Below are 26,227 nucleotides of genomic sequence, written 5' to 3' on the forward strand. Positions count from 1 at the left end.
TTTAGGCTATCTAAAAAAGTTATTTCTGCAGTGGAAATTTTAGAAATTAAGGTATATATATGTATGTTTAAGCAATAAGGGTTGCTATGGTATGAATGTTTGTGTCCCTCAAAATTAATAAGTTGAAATCCTAATTCCCAATGTGATGGAGGTGGGGCCTTTGGGAGGTGATTAGGTTATGAGGGCAGAGTCCTCATGAATGACATTAATGCCATTATAAAAGAGACCCAAAAGAGTTCCCTGTCCCCTTTCACCACGTAAGGAATACAATGAAAAGTCTGTGACCCAGAAGATGGTCCTTATCCGACCATGTTGACACCTTGATCTCAGGCTTCCAGCCTCCAGAGCTGTGAGGAACAAATTTCTGTTGTTTATAAGGTACCCAATCTACGGTATTTTGTTATAGCAGCCCAAATGGACTAAGACAAGAGTTCAGTTATAAAATTTAGTTATTACTGAATCCTTTCATTAAATCTGTATTTTGCTCAAAATATGTCCTTTCTTTTCTTTTCAGCACAGAACTTGTGACATGCTGCTATCACCTTTTTTTCCCATTGCTATGATGAAAACAGTACATTGCTCAAAACAACTATGACTATGAAAATGTGTGGTTTTCTGATTGCTACTTATGGTATTAGTGCCTAGTTGAGATTTAGTTTTAACCAAAAGTCATATACAAAGAATAAACCATATTCTCTAATTAAAAGGTCAAATCACATTCCATTGGAATTATAAAAAACTCATGCTGTAAGAAAATGCCTGCATTTTTAAATGGTACAGCAGTAGCACAAAGGATAGAGTGATCAAGTTTAAGATGGAGAGGCCATGAAAGGCTTCTTAGAGGATGTGGCAAAAGAATTAAAATTTGAAGGATAGGTGGGAAGTCACTGGCGGTGGAAGGGAAGGACACCAACTTACCCTCCTAAGCACTCCAACTAGCCAAATAAAACAAAGAACTCAAAGATAGCAAAGACATGGCATTTTAAAAAGTATTGTATGATTTTGCTGACATTATAAACAACGCAAATGTCAGCACTTATTATTGAAAAAAGAAACCCAAAATGTTATTGAAATAAAAATAATAGCCAGGAGGGGTTGAAGGGAGAAATTCAAATAAAGAAAGGAGAGAATCATATTGAATCTCACAAGGTGAGTCAACACATTCTGTTTCATTTTTAATGTTAGTAGAGAAATACAGGTTCATTCAGTTATCCCTCTAGCTTATTTATTTTAGAGGATACTATTCCAAAATGAAAACAGAGGATACATAACTTCCAAATTACTCTATTAAAAAATGCTTAAATGAACATTTGAGAATGGCAAAATATAAGCGGTGGGTGGGAAAAAAATAATAAGAAAATTCCCAAATAAAAGTATAAAGTAATATAAGTGAAATTAAGTATGTCAGTTATCAAGAAATACAACCAAATACTGTTTATAAAGAGAACTATTTAACACAGAGAGGATTAAAAATAAAGTGATAAATACACCAAGTACAAAGAAGGCATGGATTATAAATATCAATATCAGGCAAAAATTCAAGGCAAGAGGCATTAAATGGGGCAAACTGATCAAATTATAATCCACGATGAAGGTATAAGAGAATATTTTTTTATAAACTAAATAATTTAGGACTGAAGTTCTCTGTCTTTCACTGATGAACTATACAAAAGGCATAAGAATATAAATGACTAAATAATATAAATGTAAAGTTTGGTCTAATAGCTACATGCTGAATCTGACAAATAGAATATACATGTAAAAAGATATTTATGGAAAATTTACAAAAACAGATCATGTATCTACACTACAAAGAAAAAGATCTCAATCATATTTAAAAAAAATTGAAATATGACAGGCTTCAGAATCTTATTTGAATTAAATTAAACTAGAAATAAACAAACTAGAAATAAACACAACCCACGACAAAGCACATTCTCCTAAACATTCCTGGGTTAAATAGGAAATCAAAATGGCAATCATAAATTAGAAAATAATACAGTTGACCCTTGAATAAAACAGAGTTTAGGGGCATCAACCCTCTGTACAGTGGAAAATCCACATATAACTTATAGTCGGCCCTCTGTATTCATGCTTCCTCCAAGTCCTCAGTTCTTACATATTTGCATCTACAGATCGTGTAGCACTCAGTATTTACTATTGAAAAATATCTACATACAAGTGGACCTATGCAGTTCAAACCAGTGTTGTTTAAGGGTCAACCGCAATTTATAAAATTTGCTCAGGACAAAACATCTGTCTTTGCATACAAGTCTGATCAATTCCTTATAACAGAAGTATTGTAGAGATGAAGGTCACTGGAGTTGAGGAAGTCACAGAAGTTTTTGACTAAGAAATTAAATTGGTCATCCATGTGATCAATGGAATTCCCCCATACGATAGCAAGAATTTAGGCAAAGCCAAGAGATGGGTGCCAAAATGTCCAATGAATTTGGAAAAGTCACCAAGACGTGAACAGATGATAGAAGTCAAGGGATAACAATCCAGAAATTTACAGCAATTTATTAGATGAAAGGAGTATTATACAGTGCTTGATTTTCACTCCAATAATAAAGGTGTAACATCAGTTCCTTAAGGGTGCTAGCCAGATTGATGATAAACATTTATTGACCAATTAATACAAAGAGGTTCTAACCACTTACCATCTTAGTAGTTTGATCAAACCAGCTATAAGAAATACTTGCATGGAAGTGTCTAGATATAAGGATACATAAGATGTGTACAAATTCAAAACAAAGAATGTCCATACAATTTATGTGAATAAATGAACAGGAGCTAGGAGAAGGTAGCCAATGCATCTTCTCATCTTACCCTTAAGACAGATTTTTACTTATAGAGGGTTCATCCATACATTGACAAAATAAGTATGAACATCTTTAGGCTACTTTATACTATAATCAGTAGTTCCAATAAAGTTTGATGCTTTCTTGGCTAGCCTTGGACTTGATCTTAAACTGCTAAAATCTGTTATTTCCATCAGCATGTAAAGTTTCCAGAGAGCTAAATGGTATATTATATTAAGAAGCCTTGGGAAAGAAACAATACCTTGTTAGTGGAGTTGTTTTTTCCTGGGAAACAAGAATGAGTTTTTCAACTCTGCAAAAAAAACAGATAAATTTTTAGTTTAATGCAAATAACACCAACCTGTAATTTTTGCTGCCTTTTCCTCTTGGTTCACTCGGTTCTCATCATCATCTTCATTATCTTCCTCAAAGTCATCTAAATTGCCAATGTCAGCTTGCTTCATACTCATCAAACTAGCCAAACTTTGCATGTCTTCATCCCTATATCAATGATAATACACAATTTATTAAATGACATTACCTTCAAAAGGGTTGTTTCTTAAGAAAATAATATTAATACATTTCTTCTTTCTAAACATTAACAAGACTTTTTAAACAGTTATACAAAACTACTGAGCAATCTAAATATTCATTCATTAATTTTTAAATGGCACATTGAATTAATAGAAAGCAAACAGGATTAAAACTAACTGGTTAGGAGTTAGTTTAATTCTGTGCTGCAGATCTAAAATTTTCTTCATGGAATTAAAGTATGGTTTTCTGATCGTGAAGTCTGGAAACAAAAACTTGTTTCATAAAACAATGGGATAGTTTGCAAATCAGATGAGATCTAGACTTTAAAAATATTCAAGTTTGCAGAAGGAATTAGAATAGAAATTCTTAATCTGAAGTCTATGAACCCTTTTGGTTTTGTGGGTAGGAGTAAAAAGAAGTGGTAAACCCCTGTAAATTATATTTAAATCTTGTTTAACTGTGCATTTTTCTCAAAGGAGTTAAAACTCCCCTAAAGTTAAAAAACTACAGTAATTGAACTAGCACCCAAAAGCCTAGCCTTTTTAAGAATTACAGGATAGAAAATGACTTGGGTTAGTTAAATACCATACATTTGACAAAATGTAAATATGTTTTTATATCTTGAAGTATTTTAAGTATAAATTTAAAGTTTATATTAAATACTCTAAATGTTAAATAATTTAAGTTTTCTTGACCTATTATTTTACTTTAAATTTCAAATAAACTACAGTGAATGAAACATATTTCTAACATGATACATACAAACTAAATTTCAATCAGCTATACTTCCTCCAAATTCAGAAAACTGAATTAAAACACTGTTTCTCATGTTTTTACCACAATAAAATAAAAACAAAACCAAACCACTGTTTCCTTTGCAAAGTAATGCTTGTTAACATTCACTTCTAGGGCTTCCCTGGTGGCGCAGTGGTTGAGAGTCCGCCTGCCGATGCAGGGGACATGGGTTCGTGTCCCAGTCCGGGAAGATCCCACATGCCGCAGAGCGGCTGGGCCTGTGAGCCATGGCCGCTGAGCCTGCGCGTCGGAGCCTGTGCTCCGCAACGGGAGAGGCCACAACAGTGAGAGGCCCGCGTACCGGGGAAAAAAAAAAAAAATTCACTTCTAAATATGGTATGATTTTGCAGGCTAAATTGGTTTTTGAAATTCTTTGCATTTTATCTCATATAAGCTTAGAGTTAACAAAATCATTTCCCCCTTTTAAGACAAATTTAGTGGCACAAAGTCTGCATGGACAAAAACAGTTGTATTACCTTATATGAATGTCTTACAAACTGCTTTCCCATCACCAGGGTATAATTTCAATATATAACACTGTTCTTAAAATGTTAACTTGCTTAATTTTATCTCCTATATTTTCACCCTGAACATTCTTCTTTGGGAAAGGTGAGTAGGCAAGGAATGAGGAGATAGAGAGGTGGTTTAGGGTGTTCTGAGAGCATTCTCCACTCAAATTGAGACATTTAGTTTGAATTTCCTCTCACCCAAATTCCAATGAATGGTGCTAAATCACTTACTGCTTCTGCCCAGCGGAAAGGAGTCCACCTTCAAAAGATCTTCTCTGACTTTTTCTCTCTTCTTTCTGTGTTTCCTTTCCTTTCATTTTGGCTTGAACTTCAGAGTAAGGTCTTTATTTTAAACTTTTCAATATTTAAGTCTACAATTTAAAGTCCTGAGATGAAAGACTAATTGCTTCCATCCTGCACTGTCCCTCCACCACACTCACATAGAAGCCAACTTTCTAGAGAAGAGGCTTACTGTTATCTACCAAGTCATTTGTTGCCCTGTAGATGAGTGCCAAACATCTCTTTTTGACTGACGCACAGAATCCAGTCTAATCAGTCAAGTAGACATGGCCAATTATAGTAACCACATTCCACTAAGTCAAACACATTCAGAACTGTGATGCAGATTAGACTGAAATGTTCATAGCTGCCTTCTTCCTATCACCTTTTAAGTCTCAGGCACAGAATTTCCATTTCTCCTCTCACTGATTTTCCACTCCAAGTAGGCGCTAACCCTTTCATTACACCCAAAACTCACACTTACCATTGATTTGACTGTATGGAACAACTAAGATAAATAATACTAATTTTTTCCTGTTCTAGGTATGTTTACCTCTTTTTTCTTTTTTCTTTTTTTTTCTGGTATGCGGGCCTCTCACTGTTGTGGCCTCTCCTGTTGCGGAGCACAGGCTCCGGACGCGCAGGCTCAGTGGTCACGGCCCACGGGCCCAGCCGCTCCGTGGCACGTGGGATCTTCCCGGACTGGGGCACGAACCCGCGTCCCCTGAATCAGCAGGCGGACTCTCAACCACTGAGCCACCAGGGAAGCCCTGTTTACCTCTTTTTAATCAGTTAGAATTTTACTCTTTTAGGAGACTAGAACTGGGTGTAGGAGTTATCTTTGTGCAATGCCTATTCAGTGCTTAAGAAGTGATATTTGAAAAAGATAATGGTCATAGCAAACTGGTTATGTAACTGTACTGTACCTTCCTATACAAGTATTGGAAGGCTGAGCCAAAGAATATGCATTGGCAAAAGTTCCTTTAATTCTTTCATTCCTCTTATCCTAAACTTTTCATTTTGGCTTCCTCTCATGCCTCAGCTGCATCAAACAGCTCTACAAATTGAACTGTGGACTCCAGAGTACAACTACTTACACTGAAGACACTGAAATATAAAACAGACCCTTATGATAACCTATAATATACAATTTAAATTTTTGAAAATTGCTATAGTCATTTTTATATTATTGATCATTCTCTAGAGTTGAAAGAGACTATAAATAACAAGGAGTACATCTAATTCAGCCTCTGAAACAAAGAATTGGCCGGAATGATAGGTATGCAGTAGGATATTCTCAACTGTTAACAGTTTACTAAGTCAAAAGCTATTTACGCACCGTGTTTTAAAATATACTCTAAAACAGCTTATTTGATAAAAGAAACTTACGTGGCTTTTCCTTCCCGAAGGAAAATGCAAGATAATGAAAACTGAAGAGTGGCAGATACAACTTTTTTAGACAATGGCTTGAATTTTAACTTGACATCAGTCTGAGTTGGCATTGGGCTTGCATACTGTTTCATGTTGATGCTGGTGGTAGCAAGAGCTTTCCTTCGACCAGAAGGGGATTCCTGGAAGGTAAAAAATCATTATGTAATTTGGAGTTACTTACTTTACAGCCAAATATTTTTGAATGTTCTTTTAATAATATGATTAAATAGCAGTTGAGACTTCCCTTTCCAATGAATTCCTATAACATAATGTTGAAAAAAATTGTAATAAGGTTATATCACAACTTTCATATCTTTAAGTAAGTAAGGCAGATAGAAAATTGGAGAGAGCTGTCTCAGAGAAATAAGGGAAGACTAGAACAATCCTAAATATCTCAGGAAAGGAAAAGCAAGGAATGCAAACTAGGACAGAAGGTCTCCAGGGTTCCTGTAAAAAGAGGATCTAGCACAAGGCTAGGTATCAAAAGTACTCAACAATTGTTTCCCTTACTTTAATTATATTTAATGTACCCTAGCGGTATCTCTTCTTTCTGAACAATTCCAGTTTCTTATAGAACCCCAGCCTCTGTGGCATTCTACCTCGTTTTTTCTGCAGTCTCTGAATTCTATCTATCCTGCACTTTGAGACTTAATTCTTCCCAGGGTCTTTTCTGCTCACTCCAGTCTAAAGTCCTCTCTTCCTTCCCTAAGATCACATAAATCAAGTTAGAAAGAATTGGGTTCTCTTATCCTATGCCTGTGGTGGACACTGCTAATCGACCCCTGCAGATCTCAAGTCTTCTCCATACAGCTCTTGCCAATTCACTAGAAATGGAACACAAAATGAAACCTATTTGCTATCAAAGATTTTTAACATTCCATTAATAAGCTATCTCATTTCAAAATTATCCTTTATAGCATAATAGACTAGGAAAATAATGAAAACAGAACAGCAAAATAATGACTGGGCATTAACTATGTATAAGACATGGTGTCAATTCTGGAAAGATATGAAGATGAATAAGACATAATTCTTGACTATGTATTCTAATGGTAGGGGGAAATCCTAGATATAGGGTAATATATAAATAATGTAAACCCAAAGTCATATACCAGCAATCCTTGGGCTTTACTGCTCTGAGAGTTCAGACCTAAAATAAAACCTAATTTCCAAGCAGTGTGACCTTGAGTAAGTCAGTAAACTTGAGCCTTGGTAATCTTCCCTATAAAATAAGGAGACCAAATAGATATCCATTCAAACTCTACAATGGTTTTCTATAAAATTACTCAATTTTCCAACCAAGGCAGAAAAAACTACCATTAACTTCTGAATTATTATTTAATAAATCCTTATTTGTCCTATGATTGACAAACTTGCCTAAAATAAGGATATATTAATTTAATCAAAATATTAAAATGGCCTTTTTCCAAAAAAATGACATTTCTGCCAGCAGAACAAGTAAAAATGTAACGTAGTATCCCTAAAGAATACCTTGTTTTAAAATGTGGTCTTATCTGTCAGATTATGCACAGCAATATTATACAGGACTATTAGTGCATGTAGATACTTTATGAATGAATTTCAAAAATGCATCAAGCTCTTGAGAAGGATTTAAGCCCTCTCAGAAGAAATACTTAAGAATATGCAAATACCCTCAACTGAATCAAGTTGAACAGATGTGACTATCCCAAACAATACAAGTGTTCTTTCCCTGGCCGCTACTGTCAATCAAAGAATAAGATTAAGGTCCAAGGTTCTGACAATGTGCAAAATGAAAAAGTATGATCAGGGAGTATCAATTTATTACACTGATATGAACAATAATCTCTTATTGTACCTTTAGAATAGCTAACAACTACTACATAAAATATAGGATTTAAAGCCTCTGTTTTGAAAGCATGACATAAAAATTGCTACATATTATTTTCAGATTTGTTAAACAAATCTGTTTCATGAAATATGACATTGATCCCTTAAGAGTAATTATTTAATTTTATAACCAGATAATCAAACTATAAAAATTAAGATAACTTGGAAATGAGCATAATTTTGAAAGCCTAGTTTAAGGATGATTCCTGCAAAATCTAGTTTTGATGATTAACATTCTGTCAATTTCATTTTTAAGGTAAAAATTATGTAGAAAGGTTTTCTGCTGAACTCAGAGAGTTTTAAAGTATTTGGTATATTGGTATCTCTGAAACAAAAGGAAATGAAAGCTACTAAATTCTAAACACAATAGAATTAGCTGTACCACTTAATTAAGCAATTACTTGCTCAGCAACAATGAAAATGGCCCCTTGTAAGGTCTGAGCAGGTGAGCAGAATAGAGCTCTTTTGAGTCTACAACATCCATTTCTAATATTAACATAGGATCTCACTTAGAGTCTGTGTCCTTGATGGGAAAAGGGGCCTAAATGATGTTTCTAGTAATTCTTTACCCAGCTCAGTCATTGTTTTCCTCTTTAAAATTAGCTAGTCATAGAAAATGCATTTTTTACAAGAACAATAATGAGAAAGACATAAGTATCTTTCATGGCTCTAACCCCAGCTCCATGAATTTTCACTGTTTATAACCATCAAGTTTATATATTTACCCACCCAAAATTGATATCATTGTTATCATCAGTTCTGTAACGAAGAATAAAATAACTGATTGCACTGCTATATGTCTTTCGTACACTTTTGTCCTTCCTTAAAACACCAGGGGTCAGCCTGGCAGAGAGAGTTTAGAGAGAATTATACTGTTGTCAAAGTCCTAATGCTATTTCATTTCGCATGAAGGTTGGATAAGAGGAGAGAAGTAAAAGAAAGAAACAGTAAGAGGAACCCTTAGAGAAAGGACGCTAGATAACAGAAGTCAATAAGAAGTGAATGTTTACATATGTCTAAGACTAAGTTTCTGACTCTGGGCTCATGTTTATACCTCTGTTTGTATGTGAACCTGGCAGTATTCGGGGAATTACTTCAAAATCCCTAAAGCAGAAGTTCTTAAACTTCAGTGCTTATTAAAAAACAAAAATAAAACTAAGAAAGCTTTAGATAGTTTAGATACCTGGATCTCACCCCTAGAGATCCTGAACTAGTAAAACTAGAGATGGGCTCAAGAATCTGCTGCATTTCTAAAAATAATAAGTACCCCCCTCCTATTTCCCATCCTGTCCCTCCCAGAAGCACACCCCTTCTACCAGGTGATTCTGATCCAGTTAATCGAAAATCACACTTTCAGAAATACTTCCCCTAAGGAAATTACTACATAAAAGAAATTTTAATCTCATTTTTCATAACTATTCTCTGTTATAAAAAAGACTTAGCCTATATATTTCCATTTCTTTGAGATTCCACCTTATTACAGTTGTAATCAGACAAATCTGAATTAGAATGTGACACCAGCACTTATTCACTAGCTAATCTTTGGCATATTTCTTCACGTATCTGAGCCTCAGTTTCACACTCTCAGACTGGCAAGTATTTTCAAGTTTGGATAATACCAAGTGTTAATAAGGATGAGGGACAATGCAAACTCTCTTAACACTACTGGAGAGAGTTTTGATGGATACAGCCATTTTGGAAAACAATTTGACATTACCTCGTAAAGTTGAACAGATGAATACTTTATGACTCAGCAATAATTCCCATCCTAGAAATATGTCCTAAATAAATTCTTGCAGTAACATATGAAAATACCTAGTAGAGTTTTTAGCATATAGTAGGTATTGAATAAACAGTATTTATTATTAATATTTATGGACCAGAACATCTGGAGAGAACATCTCTTGTCCAAATTATTCAAGTTAGGGTCTTATTACAGAATAGTTCATTATATAATGTTTCATTTATTATGTATCCCAAGATAAATACAATTAATATAATGCCTCTCCTATTAAAATATTTGACTGATTTTCTCTACCTATTAAAACATCAAATAAAATAAACCACCTGCTAGAAATTTAACTCTTTCTCCCATATTAAGAAAACTGGGGGTTGGGGGAAGGAGAGAAGGAGCTTACTTAGATTTTATGATTTTTCAGAGCTTTATTACATAGAATGTTCTAAAAAATTCTGTCATGTACTAATACCTTAATTATCAGGTTTTTTATAACACACTGAAAATTAATGGCATTATCATTTGAGGTTTTTTTTAAACTGTGGAATACATCACACATACTAAAGTATAAAATATACAAGTACTACTTAATGAATAATAAAATGAACATCCTGTACCGACCATCCTGCTCAAGAAATAGAACAATACCAGTACCTTAAAATCTTCATTTTCCCTCTGAAATTGCATCCGTCCCATTCCCTCCTCCAAAGGTAACCAGACCCTGAATTTTGGGTTACTTCTTCCCTTCCCGTTTTCAAAAAAGGAATACTACCTATGTATGCATCCCTAAAGAGTATATTACTAATGAATGGATAAACAAAAAGTGGTATATCCATACATTGGAATATTCAGCCTTAAAAGGAATGAAATTCTGACACACGCTACATCATGAATGAACCCTGAGGACATTTTACTAAGTGAAATAAGCCAGACACAAAAGGACAGATATTGTATGATTCCACTTATATGAGAAATAGGTACATTTATAGAGACAGAAGGTAGAACAGAGATTACCAGGCAATGAGAGGAGGGGAGATGAAGAGTTATTGTTTAATGGGTAAAGAGTTTGTATTTGGGATGATGAAAAAGTTCCAGAAACAGACAGTGGTAAAGGTCACACAATACTGTCAGTGTAGTTAATGCCACAAACTGCACACTTAAAAATATTTAAAACGGTAAATTTTATGTTATGTATATTTTACCACAACAAAAAATGAAAAAAGAATATATTGTCTAGTTCTGCATGCTTTTTAACTTTTTATAATGAAACAACATTAACATTTTTGTAACTTGTTTCTTATGTTCATCACTAAGTTCTTGATATTTATCTATGTTGATGTGTACAGCTGTAATTCATTAAATTTCACTGCTCCTAGTATTCCATTACATGAATATTCTACAGTTTGCCTATCCATTTTACTGTTGATGAACATGGTTGTTTGAGTTTTATTTATTTATATGGAATTATTAACAAAGCTATCAATATTCTTATGTCTATATCCTCATGCACACATGCAAGAATTTGCCTAGGATATATTTCAAGAATGGGTCATAGGATATGTACACGTTCAGCTTTACCAGAAAATGTCAAATTGTAATCCAAAGTGGCTTTATTAATTTACATTCCCTAAGTGTTTCCGTTGTTCCACATTTATCAACACTTGGTATTTTCTTTTTCATTTTTGCCAATCTGAGATTATTAAATATTACCTTACTACAGTCTTAATTGCATTCCCCTGATTACTAATGCATCGATTATCCTTTCATAGTTTATTGGTCGCGTGTTTCCTCTTCTGTGAAATCTTTTGTACTTTTTCCTACCATGCTGTTTATCTTTTGATTACTAATTACATATGCATTCTGGTACTGAATCCATTGTCACTTATATGTGCTATTAACATCTTCTTTCAGTTTTTAGCTTGTATTTTCATTCCTTGTGGAATCTTTTGAATGAACCCAATTTCAAAGTCAACATTTTCCTTTATGGTTTGTGGTTTTGCATTTTGCTTGAGAAAATCTTCCCAACCCTGAGGTCATAAAGCTTTCCTCCCACTCCTTCAAAACTTTTATACCTCTGCTTTTCATATTTAAGAGTCATTGCCATCTGGAATTAATTTTTGTGTACGTTTTCAGATAGGGATCCAATTTCACTTTTAAAAAAATTATGGGTAAATAATTATCACAGCACTATTTATTAAATAGTCCACATATATCCATCCTTTCCCCCATCTACAATGCCCACTCTACCAAAAATCTGGTCTCAATATACAGGTCAATGATTTCTAATTTGGTACCACTAGCCAATTGTTCTAACCTCAGAACAAGACAATATTGCCTTAACTACCAAAGCTTTATCTTTTGGGATAATTTAAGATTTTTTTAACCTTGAATCTATGGCAGATTAATGTGGTAAATTAGTAGATTTTCTAGAATTAAAGCAACTCCACATTCCTGGGAAACATTCAAAAAACATCCAAAGTTACCTAAGCCTGTTTCCTTTTGGGAAAGGTTTCTAATTACTGATAAAATTTCTTTAATGATTACAGAGGTAGATGTACAATGTCTCCCTAAATCAGTTTAGATAAGTATTCTGCCAATATTTCAAATTTAGTAACATAAAACTATTTAAAATATCTTTTTACTATTTTAATCTCTGCAGAATCTATCGTTTTGTACATTTCTTTATTCCCAGCACTGTTTGTGCCTTCTCACACTCTTTTGTTCCTAGATAATGCTTGTTATAAATTGTCTCTTTCATTGGGCGTTCCAAATCAGTGACTTTTAGCTTTCTTGATTCTTTGGAGTGAATGTATATTTCTATTTCAGTAGTTTCTGCTGCTCTTTATTCCTATTTTCCTTGGGTATATTCTGTTCTAACTCCTGAATTCGGAGCATTACTTCTTTCCTGATGTAAGCATTTAAGGCTATATATTTCTCTAAGCACTGCTTTAAATATGTCTCACATTTTTAGTATGAATTATTTTTGTTATTCTGTAGTTAAATATTTTCTAATCTTTCATTACAAGTTCTTTGACTCATGAGATGTTTATAAACTTTTTTCTTCTTTATGGAGTTTTTCTACTTATCTTTATGTAATGATTACTATTTAATTGATTTAGGGTCACAGAATGTAATTTTTGTAATGTTAATCTTTCAAAATGTATTAAGACAAGCTTTATAGCCTGACTTATGATCAGTTTTCATAATTGATCAGGGTCTTTAAAAGTATTTAACTGGTGTGCATGCACTGCTGTCTATTTTCACAACAGGATCATTTTTATGCAAAGTCACCTATCGCACCAAATCATGGTATTTCCTATGTGATAAGGACAAACAGAGCAGTAGAAATTTCAAATGTGAGGTTATGGGACATTTTCTAAAGGACACAAATCAAAAAATAAATAAGTGAAAGAATTGAGAAGCTGCTCACAGACTTCATCGCAGGCTCCTCTTGCTCTTTCTGATATAACCTTTTATTTTAGGATTGTCTCTTGTAAATAGCATGTATCCAGAAAATTTTTGAATCCAGTCTGATAATCTGTCTTTTACTGGAGAGTTTAGATGAATGGTTCTCAAATGTTTTTATCTCAAGACCCTTTTACATGCTTTAATTGAGAACTACAAAGAGCTTTTGTTTATGTGGGTTATGCCTGTCAATATTTGCCCTACTAAAAAATATCAGAAATTTAGAAAATATTTCGTTCATTCAAACATAACTAATAAACTCATACGTTAACATATTTTTATGAGGAATATATATACTTTCTTTTTTAAGACTATATTTTTAGAGCAGTTTGAGGTGTGCAACAAAACTGAGAGGGAGGTAAAGAGATTTCCCATAGATCTCCTGCTCCCACACGTGCACAGCCTACCCCATTATCAATATCACTCACCAGAATGGTAAACTGTTTACCACAGACAAACCTACACTGACATATCATAATCACCCAAAGTCCATAGTTTACTTTAGGGTTCACTCGCGGGCTGTACATTCTATTGGTTTGGATAGATTTTTAATGACATATACCCATCATTATGATATATAGGGTATTTCACTGCCCTAATCATCCTCTGTGTTCTGCCTATTCATCTCCTCCACACCCCATCACTAGCAACCACTGATCTTTTTACTGTCTCCATAGTTTTGCCTTTTCCAGAACATCAACTAGTTGGAATCATACAGTATATATAGCGTTTTCAGATTGGCTTCTTTCATTCAGTAATATGCATTTAAGGCTCCTCCATGGCTTTTCTTTTTAACACTGAATAATATTCTATTGTCTGTATGTACCACAGTTTATCCATTCATCTACTGAAGAATATCTTGGTTGCTTCCAAGTTTTGGCAATTATGAATAAAGCTGCTATAAACATCCATGTGCAGGTTTCTGTGTGGACAACGGTTTTCATTTCCTTTGGGTAAATATCAAGGAGATGCTGGATCATATGGTAAGAGTATGTTTCATTTTGTAAGAAAGTGCCAAACTGTCCCAAAGTGGCTGTACCATTTTGCATTCCCACCAGCAATGCATGAGAGTTCCTGTTGCTCCACATCCTCTCCAGCATTAGGTGTTGTCAGTGTGACAGATTTTGGCCATTCTAAGAGGTGTGTGGTGGTATCTTGTTTTAATTTGCATTTCCCTAATGACATATGATGTGGAGCTTTTTTTTCATATGCCTATTTGCCACCTGTATATCTTCTTCGGGGAGGTGCCTCTTAAGGTTTTTGCCACATTTTTTAAATTGAGTTGTTTGTTTTCTTATTTGTTTCTTTGTATATTTTGGATAACAGTCCTTTATCAGATGTGTCTTTTGCAAATATTTCCTCCCTGTCTGTGGTTTGTCTTCTCATTCTTTAGCAAAACAAAAGCTTTCAATTTTGATGAAGTCGAACTTACCCATTATTTTTTCATGGATCATACCTTTGGTGTGGTATCTAAAAAGGCATCATCCTACCCAAGGTCATCTAGGTTTTGTCCTGTGTTACCTTCTCAGAGTTTTACAGTTTTGCATTTTACATTTAGGTCTGTGATCCACTTTGAGTTAATTTGTGTGAAGGGTGTAAAGTCTCTGTCTAGATTCATCTTTGTGCAAGTGGATGTCCAGTTGTTCCAGCACCATTTGTTGAAAAGACTACCTTTGCTCCACTGTGTTGCTCCTTTGTCAAAGACCAGTTGACTATATTTATGAGGGCCTCTTTCTGGGCTCGCAATTCTGTTCCATTATGTGTCTATTCTTTTGCCAATACCATACTGTCTTGATTACTATAGCTTTGTTTTAACCCTTGACTTTAGGTAGTGTTGGTCCTCCAACATTGTTCTTCTCTTTTACTACCATGTTGGGTATTCTGGGTCTTTGCCTCTCCATATAAACTTTAGAATCAGTTTGTTGATATCCATAATATAACTTGCTGAGATTTTCACTGGGACTGCACTGAATATACAGATCAAGTTGGAAAGAAGTGACATCTTGACAATATTGAGTCTTTCTATTCATGAACATGGAATATCTCTCAATTTATTTAGTTCTTTGATTCTGTTCATCAGAGTTTTGTAGTATTTCTCATATAGGTCTTGTACATATTTTGTTAGATTTATAGCTAAGTATTTCATTTTGGGGGGGTGATAATATAAATGGAATTATGCTTTTAATTTCAAATTCCTCTTGTTCATTGTTGGTATATAGGAAAGCAAATGACTTTTGTATATAAACCTTGTATCCTGCAACCCTGCTATAATGACTCATTAGTTCTAGAAGGTTTTTTGTTGATTCTTTCAGATTTCCTACATAGATAATCATGCATTCTGTGAACAAAGACAGTTTTATATCTTCCTTCCCAATCTGTATACTTTTAATTTCCTTTTCTTCTCTTACTGCATCAGCAAGGACTTCCAGTATGATGTTGGAAAGATCATATATATGTTCCATCACATATATCTTTATGCATTGGGAAACTATCAAAATTAACGTGGTGAGTATAATTTTTTACAATTCTAATTTTCACTTGAAAGCTTGAATTTTATCATTGGCAACGAACAATTTCAGTCACTTAACCTTTAAGTAGCAGGCTCACTGTGTTCAGTTTCAAGAAAACCTTCACCAAATAAATATCCAAGTGTGAATAACAAGTTTACCTCTTAGCTGTTTTTTCAAGTAAAAATGGTGTTCCAGGATAAAAATGTGTTTAGTTTAGTTTACAACTCAATAACACAAGTGCTTTTTCTTGAATAACTTTGTCCTTTGCAATGCAGTATAACTGCTTTGTGCTTACTTATTTTTGTCACAAAGAATATTTAAAAAACTAGTACTCAAGGGACAAAATTTAATAATAATTTTATTATAACATCAAGAATATATTTAGTGAAACCCATGTAAGGGCTAGATCTTGGCTATAAATTTTCAAGGATGATATTGCTTCTACCCATTAATGCTAAGGATAGAAGAGGCAATTTTCCTTGTTGTTGTCTTCTGTGCAGTGAGTTCATTTCTTTTTCATCCTTACACTGATGGTGTAGCTCTGGGATGTCAATTTTGTGCAACAAGAGGATCTTATTAGACATTCCATCTTGGGGGAATGGGAGATACCAGACTTTTTCTGCATCTTCATGCAGCGGTAAAAGTAGTAAGTCATGGGTTTAGTAGAACCCCTCAGTGGGAAAGCTACTATGAATGCTTAGCTTCTAGATGTCCTGCTTTGAACTTTTTAAAAAAGACTTCTTTGGGTTCTGTCTATCTGGGTCACTTCAAGAGTGCATTTATAAATATCACTTGGTCATATCTTACCTGATTTTTTAGCTGTTTTCCAAAAGGGGTGTTATTCATGCTATCTAGTCTGTCACATTGCCAGAAGCAGAATTCTTCATTTGAATTTTACAGGAAAAGAACTGAGCATTTTGATAAAGAAATAACCATCACAACCAGGTTCACTTGTCTTACATTGACCTAAGCTCTTCAATTTAGTAATTCTTAATGACTTATTAAAATTGTTTAAGAATTTATTTTATTGGAATTCTCTAGATGTGAACCTGTGATCATCGATGCAATCATGCCAGTCTCTTATTGTTTTACCTGTTTATATGCTATGTCTCAGCATCACGGTAAGCAAGTAGTAAGTACTTGATGGTAAATCAATGCTTGCAGCACATACCTTTCTAGAATCTCACAGTCTAATGCCTGATTCTGTTCATTCTTGTCCATCAGAACTCTAAATTCTGTTCTGATTCTGTACTACTGAATCAGAAAACCAAGAAATGAAGTGACAGGTAGCTAGAATTCGAAACAGCATTCTAAAGACATGAGATCAGACTAATGCTTAAAAGTCAGTTATTAGATCTTGCCCCCTGTCTTATGACTATGTGAATTATTTCTTAGTAAAGAACTAACACACCCAAGTATTTGTGTAAACATCCAGTTTCTCTACTGACTCAAGAACCAAAACTGTCAAATGAGATAACGTGGAACTAGATGAGACCTTCGAAGTTTCTTAATCTAAGCTGTCACCCCAGTGCAAAAACACTTTATATCTTCTCTGACAGTTATCACGTTTGTTTCCTGATACTTTTCATTTAAATTCAACCTAAAAACTCCCAAGACTTTGTTCTTTCTAAAACAAAATAATTTGGTGCACTACATATCAAGGTCAACAATTTGGCTTTATTCTACAAATACTTGTTGAGAGCCTATTTTGTGTCTAACATGCTCTCATTTAACTCTGTGATAACATTTTAAATTTCATTTTAAAGTGATAAAAAGTCAATCTAGAAGTCAAACTGTCCTAACTTTTTCAAAATTGTGATGCTAAGTCCTCTGAGCTGTCACAAGCACTGCATTTCTTGGGCCATGCTGAAAAGATTTTTGCTTCATCAGCAGACCAAAATGGGATACTATAGAATTTAATTTGGAGTCCATGGAGCAATTAAATGCTAAAGCAGACATGCCATAAGGAGCTCTCTCAACCACAAAGACTTAATTAGAAACCATGTCAGCTAAAATAACCAACTTAGATGGTTAGATGGAAGAGAGTTTGGTAGCACAAATGTAAATTGAAAGAATCAACATTGAAAATCAGTTTAGATATGTACTTTAAAACATTTATAAAAATTATTATATTGATTTTAGAATAAAATCTAAAATCCCTCTAAAAATATCTAAATAAAAAAACCCTCAACCTTCTCAAATAGAGGGAAACTCCAGATATACATAAAAATACAAGTTAAAGTATTTAAGTCAAATATCTACATAAGTTGCAGATTGTCCAAATTAAAATATATATATATATGAGACCTTAAATTAAGTCTACTATAAAATTGCCAAACAGCAGATTATATCAACCCTGTAATCCTAAAGAAAGCCACTAAAAGTTTACTCATATTCTTGTATGTAGTTTTTTAACCTTAAACAGAAACTACACTACCATATTTTAAAGTAAGTTTTCAGTAGGTGTTCTAAGGGAGTTAGAATCATTTGTTAGTTTAAAGACCTGGTACTCAAACATTGTTATTCATGGCCAGGACTTGAACGATTGTGCTGATAATGACTCCCAAATCTTCATAACTGACTGACCTACTCCTGTGTTCCAGACCTAAGCACTCAAGTGCCCACTGTCTATTTTCACCCACATCACAAACACAACATAGCCAAACTGAACTCCTCTCCATCCCTTCGGCTGTTTCTTTCCTGAGTTCTCATCTCAGTGAATTGTACCGCCATTCATCAAGCCTCCCACTCTCAGGACTCACCAAACCAAGTTGTCTCTAACTGCTAAATCTTTCCAGAATCTGGACCCTTTCTTTCCATCTCCAATGCCACTTTTTCCTAAATTTAAGCATCAACATCTATGAACAGACCACTGCCATAGCCTCGGGATTTCTCTAGTCTCTACACACCTAGGTTTCATCTCCCATAATTCTTTAAGGCTGACCACTTGTTTTAATGCTATATCTTTTTTTCTCGTTATGAGAAAATTCATCACAGAAAATTATAAACACAGAGAGTAGTACAAAAAAAGAATCACTCAAAACTTTACCAACTAGCTGAAACCACTGCTAATATTTTGACATATTTTCTCTAGTTATTTTTAAATAGTTGAGATGATACTGTTTGTAAAGCCTTATGTCTTTTAAAGTTAACATTATAAATTTGTAAACCTAAACTTTAGAAGTTGCACATATATTCTGAACTATGGTTACACCACAAATGTACATAACTGTCCCCATTAACATTTAGGTCACTTCATATTTGTCACTAAGAAATGATGCTGCAATGAACATTTTTCTGCCCAAAATATTTCTGGCATTTCTGACTGTTTCTTAGGACTGATTTGTAGAAATGGAATTTCTGAATAAAGTAATTGAATGCTTTACAAAGAAATCATACCAAGTTATAACCTACCATGTATAACAGCGCTTGTCTCATTCACCACACCCACAACAGCACTATTACATATTTTTAAATCTTTGCTAAACTGTTAAGAGAAAACTTGTATCTCACTGATTTAATTTGCATTTCTTTAATAACTTATGACCTTGAATATATTTTTGTGTTTATTAGCCATCTATACTTTCTCTTTTGTAAAACTAGTCATGCCCTTAAAAAAATATTTCTAGAGCTCTTTAAATATTGAAAATGTTAGCATTTTGTCTGCCACTTTTGTTGCTAATATATTTAATATCTTCCTGCTTTGCCTTTTAATCTCATGATTTAGAAACCTTATATTTTCCTTAGTACACAAATAATGCAGGTTCACTGTAAAAACTAACAAAACACAGAGAAGTAAAAAAAGCACATGAAAATGATACATAATCCCAGCACTAGAGCTAAGCTTTTTTTTTTTTTTTTCCCCCTGTACGCGGGCCTCTCTCACTGTTGTGGCCTCTCCCGGTGCGGAGCACAGGCTCTGGACGCGCAGGCTCAGCAGCCATGGCTCACAGACCCAGCCGCTCCGCGGCATGTGGGATCTTCCCAGACCGGGGCACGAACCCGTGTCCACTGCATGGGCAGGCGGACTCTCAACCACTGCGCCACCAGGGAAGCCGGAGCTAAGCATTTTTATACTGTTATTTGTTTTTCTAGTTTGTGTACTCATTTTTAAGAAAAATTAGATCATACACTGTACATATTCTTTTATAAACTACTCTTTTCATTAAAATATGATGAATATACGTCTGCATCAATAAATATTTGACATGATGCTATTTACAATGGCTACAAATATTCCGTTCTATGGACATTACAATTTAATCTCATATTTTTGGACATTGAGATCGTTTCTAATTTTTCATATTATAAGCAATAACCAAGTGAAAATTCTTAGTTAATTCTTTACATTCATACTTAAATATTTCACTAAGTTAAATTTCTGTTGGTTGAATAACTGGACCAAAAGTATGCACATTTAAAAACTTTATATGGCTGCCGTTATTTATCCTCTAGAAGTTATACAAAATTATACTCCCATCGACTGGTACACCTTAGCCAACAATAAGTCTTTTTTTTTTTTTTTTTCTGTACGCAGGCCTCTCACTGTTGTGGCCTCTCCCGTTGCCGAGCGCAGGCTCAGCGGCCATGGCTCACGGGCCCAGCCGCTCCGCGGCATGTGGGATCCTCCCGGACCGGGGCACGAACCCGCGTCCCCTACATCGGCAGGCGGACTCTCAACCACTGCGCCAGCAGGGAAGCCCCAACAATAAGTCTTAATACGATTTTAAAATATATATTAGCTTTGATTTTTATGTAGACAAACCTATGTACATTTTCCTCAGTGATTTCTTTCCCACTGCTTAGAAGCTTAGAAAGTTCTTTATCCATTGATTCAACAAATATTCACTTTTATTCTCTTTTAGTTTTGATTATTTTATTGTCTTCAATAAAATCCACTTGGAATTCCTTTTGCACTGAGGTAAGGAGCTAATTTTTCCTCCTCCTAAATAGTACCAATACTATTCACTGTATAATCTTCTCCTTCCATAATGGTTTAAGAAAAGTGGGAATCTTTATACAACTATTTCATGTGTATAATTTGTCAAGGTTTTTCTCTGCTTCTGGGATAAAGGTAAAACTCTTTAACATAGCAAAGCTCATTGAGATATTGTCTCTGATTCTATATGAAGAAAAATCAACTGTCCCACCCCCAACTGCACTTCATGCTCTGATAATATTCTGCCACTTGTATATGCTGTTCAATTTTTCTGTGGTGACATAGCTTTATAATTCTGAGGCACAGAAGACCTTCCCAAATAAGGCACAAAACTAGCAGAAATGACAATGGAAGTTACTTTTTATAGAGTATTTACTTCATGACAGTGCTTTACTGTAATTTCTCACAACAATCCTGAGGTAAATACTATTACTAGTTCATTTTAAAGACAGAAACTGAGGCACAAAAAGATGAAGTAACTTGCCCAAGATTACAGAGCTAGTAAGCAGAAGAGCTGAAATATGAAAACAGGTGACCTGACTCTGCAATATGTACACTTAACCACTACACTGTACTGCATATAAGAAAAGACACAAATTTGAACATATAAATAGTATGTTTCTATGTGGTGAAAGACACCATTTGGAATTTAAAAAAAGTGACAGGTAGGGAGAAAATATCTGCAAGATATATAAAAAATAATGTACAGAATACATAAAGGTCTACAAATGAGTAAGAAAATATAATCATTTCAATTAAAAATTGGCAATGGGTATCCTTGGGCAATTCACAGAAAAACATAAGTGGCCAATAAACATGTAACAAGATACTCGACTTCACTAGTTATCAGGGAAATACAAATTAGAATGATAAAGAGATAGTATTTTCACCCATTAGAGTGACAAAATTAATGTCTAGTAATAGCCAGTGTTGCTGAGGGTGTGGAAAACCCACTTCAATCACTGTTGGTAGGAATATAAACAGTTACAGCCTATTATGGGGATATTCCTTTAGCACTAAAACTATGAAAATAAAATAGGGCTTCCCTAGTGGCACAGTGGTTGAGAGTCCGCCTGCCGATGCAGGGGACGTGGGTTCGTGCCCCGGTCTGGGAAGACCCCACATGCCGCCGAGCGGCTGGGCCCGTGAGCCATGGCCGCTGAGCCTGCGCGTCCGGAGCCTGTGCTCTGCAACGGGAGAGGCCACAACAGTGAGAGGCCCGCGTACCACAAAAACAAAGAAAAGAAAAGAAAAGAAATGTCCCCTTTGACTACACAATTCCATTTCTGGGAATCTATCATGTACACGTGCCTAAATTCTCAATGAAGTGCTATTTATAACACCATCAAGTATACTGGAAACTACCTTAACATCCTTCAGCAGAAGAATGGTTAAGCCATCCATCTGCCCTATGAAAAACTGCAGAAACTGCACACTGTAAGTGATAAAATCAAGTCATAAAACAATATGTAAAGTATGATCCCATTTAAGAACAGAAACTTAACAACCTCAAAATAGATGTATGTTTATATAAATTCATGAAAAAAATGTCCAGAACAATTATTATGAGAAGAACTTTTCTTGGGTTCGGGGGTGTGGCTGTGCTACACGGCCTGTGGGATCTTAGTTCCCCGACCAGGAACCGAACCCAGGCCTTCGGCAATGAAAGCGTGGAGCCCTAACCACTGAACCGCCAGGGAAGTCCCAAACTTTCCTTTTTACTTTATACATTTATTTTTTGCCCCCTTTACAATAATCACCTATTCATACTTAACATCATTTATTCTATTTAATACTTTCATAATTTCTAAAAGTTATACGTATATGGGGAGAGGGGACAAAGGAAAACATAATTAAGCTAAGGCAGGGTTTCTCAACAGCAGAACTATTGGCATTTTGGACCGAATAATTCTTTGGGTTTCTTTTTTCCCCTGTTTGTTTGTTTGTTTGGCAGGGGGAGGCTTTCCTATGCATTGAAGGGTGTAGAGCAGCATCCTTAGCCTCTATCCACTAGATGCCAATAGCACATTCTACCTCTCTCCCACCAAAGCATGACAGTCAAGAGTGTCTCCAGACATTGCCAAATGTTCCCCAAGGGGCAAAAATGCCCCACACTCCACCGACCACCACACTGAGACCCACCAAGTTAAGGAATTAAGTATTCTGAAAAATCTCCTTAGTTCCTCCGCCAGAATTAGAATTCCCAGCACCTGGCCCCATATGGTACCAATCATTAGTTCTGCTTCCTTGTTTGTCTCCATCAGACTGTGAGCTTCTTCAAGGCAGGTGTTTAGTCCGGTTAATCAGTTATCTCCTGGGCTGTGTTCCTCAGAGTGTGGCCTGAGACCACCTTCAGCAGTAACACCTGGGATATTTGATAAAATACAGTCCTGGATCTCACTTGAGGAGATTTAACAAGCTCCCAAAATAATTCTAATACATACTATAGTTTGAGAATTATATTGGAGTTTAATACAATTCCCAGCACATAGCAGGTGCTTAGCAATTTCTGAATGAATGCATGAGTTGTATGAAAAAAATTAAAAGCCACATCTCAGATCTCTAATGAAGAAAACAGCATCAGTGAATAAGTAAACTGATATGTATTTTCAATTAAAGTGATCAAATGTACAGTTGACCTTGAACAACATGGGTTTGAACTGTAGGAGTCCATTTACACAAAGATATTTTTCAATTGTAAATACTACAGTACTACATGGTCAGTAGTTGGCTGAATCCTTGGATTTGGAGGAACTGGGGATACCAAGGGCCAACTATAAGTTATAAGCAGATTAACCCCCAGAGTTGTACAAGGGTCAATTGTATTTTTTAAACACTTTTTAAAATATGCTTAAAACACATTTTAAAAAATTTAAAAACACATTGAAAAATGACAAGTATTACAATAATATTTCCTCCACTTCAAATATTTAACAACATTCCTGTTATGATGTCAGTAATATACTTACAATACCAGCATAGATGATGTGATAGATATGAATGTGTCAGATAAACTTCAACTTCACAGGCAATCAACTGTCCTAATTGAGAAGCCAGGTGGAGGGAGCAATGTATCAGACAGATACAGTAATCATAAGCACTTTATCCATAATGTGATCAACATTTGAGACACAGCTAACCGCATAGTGAATATCAAAAATGGGGTTTATAAGTAAAATATTTATAAGTAAAATAGCTTGTTGGCTAACAAGATGAATGTTAGAAGTGTGTTTCATTACTAAAATTAAATATCAAGGAATTGTAAATTAGATTAAATATTTTATAGTTATTCTCCACTACTAAATAGAGGATAAAAATCCAGCAAGACCTATAGCTTTTACTTTTAGAGATGGTGCCCAGAGTTGATCCCCTTTACAGTCCTGTATCTAGCCATTGGTTTGGGAGCATTTCTGGGTGTCTGATGCTAACTAGAAGGGTAACTGACTTTTGCCTTGTGAATGCTAGTTTTATTGAACCTTTCATGCAAGGTTATGGTCTGAATGACGAAATGAAGACAGCACAAAGCTTCTTCCTTCATGGACTTTACAGAACAGGTTGTCATGAATTGTTTTGTGCCTGCATGCTAATGAATGTTTGTTTAAAAAGTATCTATATGTGGCAGAATGTGGTCATTTCTTTATAATCTGACAGTAAGAGTGCAAAGAGACACCTTCAAACTTTTCAGTGGTCACCACTATCTACCAAAAGAAAAGAAAGTAAACCAAAAAAGAAAACCCCTAAGATTTACAAATGATCAACTTGGTTTAGGTCAATTCACAACAACTACATCTAGATTTTTTTCCCAGTGATACAGTTTATATAGTGTCTGGACAGTTGTTAAATATAAAACACAATCCAATGGTCTTTAAAATTTCTTAACCAGAAAAATTTTAGTAAACAAGTCCTGGAATTTTATATAGTAGGCAGCTAAAAATCACCATCCTCACATCATTAAAAAAAAAAACCTTTCTGATACTGACACTCTTTATAGGATCAATATTGATTCAGTGTCACAAATAACATTAAATAAAGAAAGACAGGAAAGTTGGGTTATCTACTACCAGAGACATACCACACCATTTAAAAACATGAGGTAAATGAGGTTTTTCAGGGACACTAGCATACATGAGGACAATCTAGGGTTAAATCATCATTCATATAGCTTTAAAATTCAAGCATCATCACTGCCATCCTTACAAAAAGGACAAGGAACATTCAGTTTGTGCAAGGAAGTGGAGAAGAGATGTAAAACCCAATTATGGGATGCACATGACTAGCATAAAAAACTACTGAATACTTTAGGCTTTCTAAGTTAGAGACAGCATGTTTTCTCCTTTATGTGATGAAACAGCACCTACGCATTCTACCCCAAGAGGACTTTTAAAGTGATGAATCTATGCCTGAATTTGAATGTGGTGGTTTCTAAACGAGACATGGTGGTCATATACAATGCTTTCATATCCATCTTCAGGTAAGTTACTTTAGCAGCTCGTATGGCCAATTCCAAACCGATCTGCAGGGTATGGATAAAATGCCATTGTTAGAGTACATACTTCTTTTCTTGTACTTCCAGATTCTGGTGCCATGGAATACAGTTTTCACAAACATTTACTTGATTTTGAACCAAGTGGATTGTTTTTTAAAAGTTATTTTCTGCCTACAGGTAACTAAAAGAATATGAAAAGTTAGAGTAACTCTTTACTCTGTATCTAGTCCTCATATTGATGCCCCAGCTTCATAGCTTCCAGTATAATTAAATACTTTAGCTAAATATTTTTGAGTGTTGAGCTTGCTTCAGGGCAAGTTGTAGGATATTCTTTCTTTAGATTAAAAAAAATCATATAGATAATTACCATAGCTTTCTGTGATGTTTTAGGTACAGCTTTGTCTAAGAGCAGGAAGGTAGGTAGGTGATTTCTAAAAGTACTTTTCAGCTCCAGGGTGTTAAAAAAAATCTTAAACCTTCTGAAGTTGAAAAGTCATAATTAACCATTAAAGTTTAAAATTGAACAATCACATACAGTTAAGGTATAATTCTCTGGAATATAGCACCAAAAAAAGAGATAATATAAAGATCAGTTAACATTTTCAGCTACAAATCAGAAATATTATTAAAATGCAAGATTCAACACCTTAAATTACCACCATTTAAAATAAATAAGTTATCTGGTTATAGGGAACTTCTTCAATAAGCAATAATGGATAACACTATTTGTATACATGGATCTACTACACAGCTCTCTGTAAGAATTGTATAATCTCCCCAATCCTAATCACATGTAGAGTTCTTTTCTTTAAAGTATTTAATACAAAAGCTTGAAGACTATTTTTCACATATAGAAAAGACTAGAGAGACC

At 34.7% G+C, this 26,227-nt stretch overlaps 1 protein-coding gene across 10 annotated transcripts in view; it reads right to left on the minus strand.

Moving 5' to 3' along the window:
- The window catches only part of EHBP1 (EH domain binding protein 1), a 491,141-nt gene that overhangs the window by 199,572 nt on the left and 265,342 nt on the right, over window positions 1-26,227 (minus strand). For all 10 annotated transcript variants that reach the window (XM_060026512.1, XM_060026505.1, XM_060026507.1 and 7 more), the window contains 2 exons: window positions 6,311-6,492; window positions 3,166-3,305 (listed from right to left, as the gene is read on the minus strand). In XM_060026512.1, coding sequence (XP_059882495.1) covers window positions 3,166-3,305; window positions 6,311-6,492 — 322 coding nt within the window. The remainder of the gene's footprint in view (window positions 1-3,165; window positions 3,306-6,310; window positions 6,493-26,227) is intronic.

The sequence above is a fragment of the Delphinus delphis genome, chromosome 12, assembly GCF_949987515.2.
Source record: "Delphinus delphis chromosome 12, mDelDel1.2, whole genome shotgun sequence".
NCBI classification, from domain to species: Eukaryota; Metazoa; Chordata; class Mammalia; order Artiodactyla; family Delphinidae; genus Delphinus; species Delphinus delphis.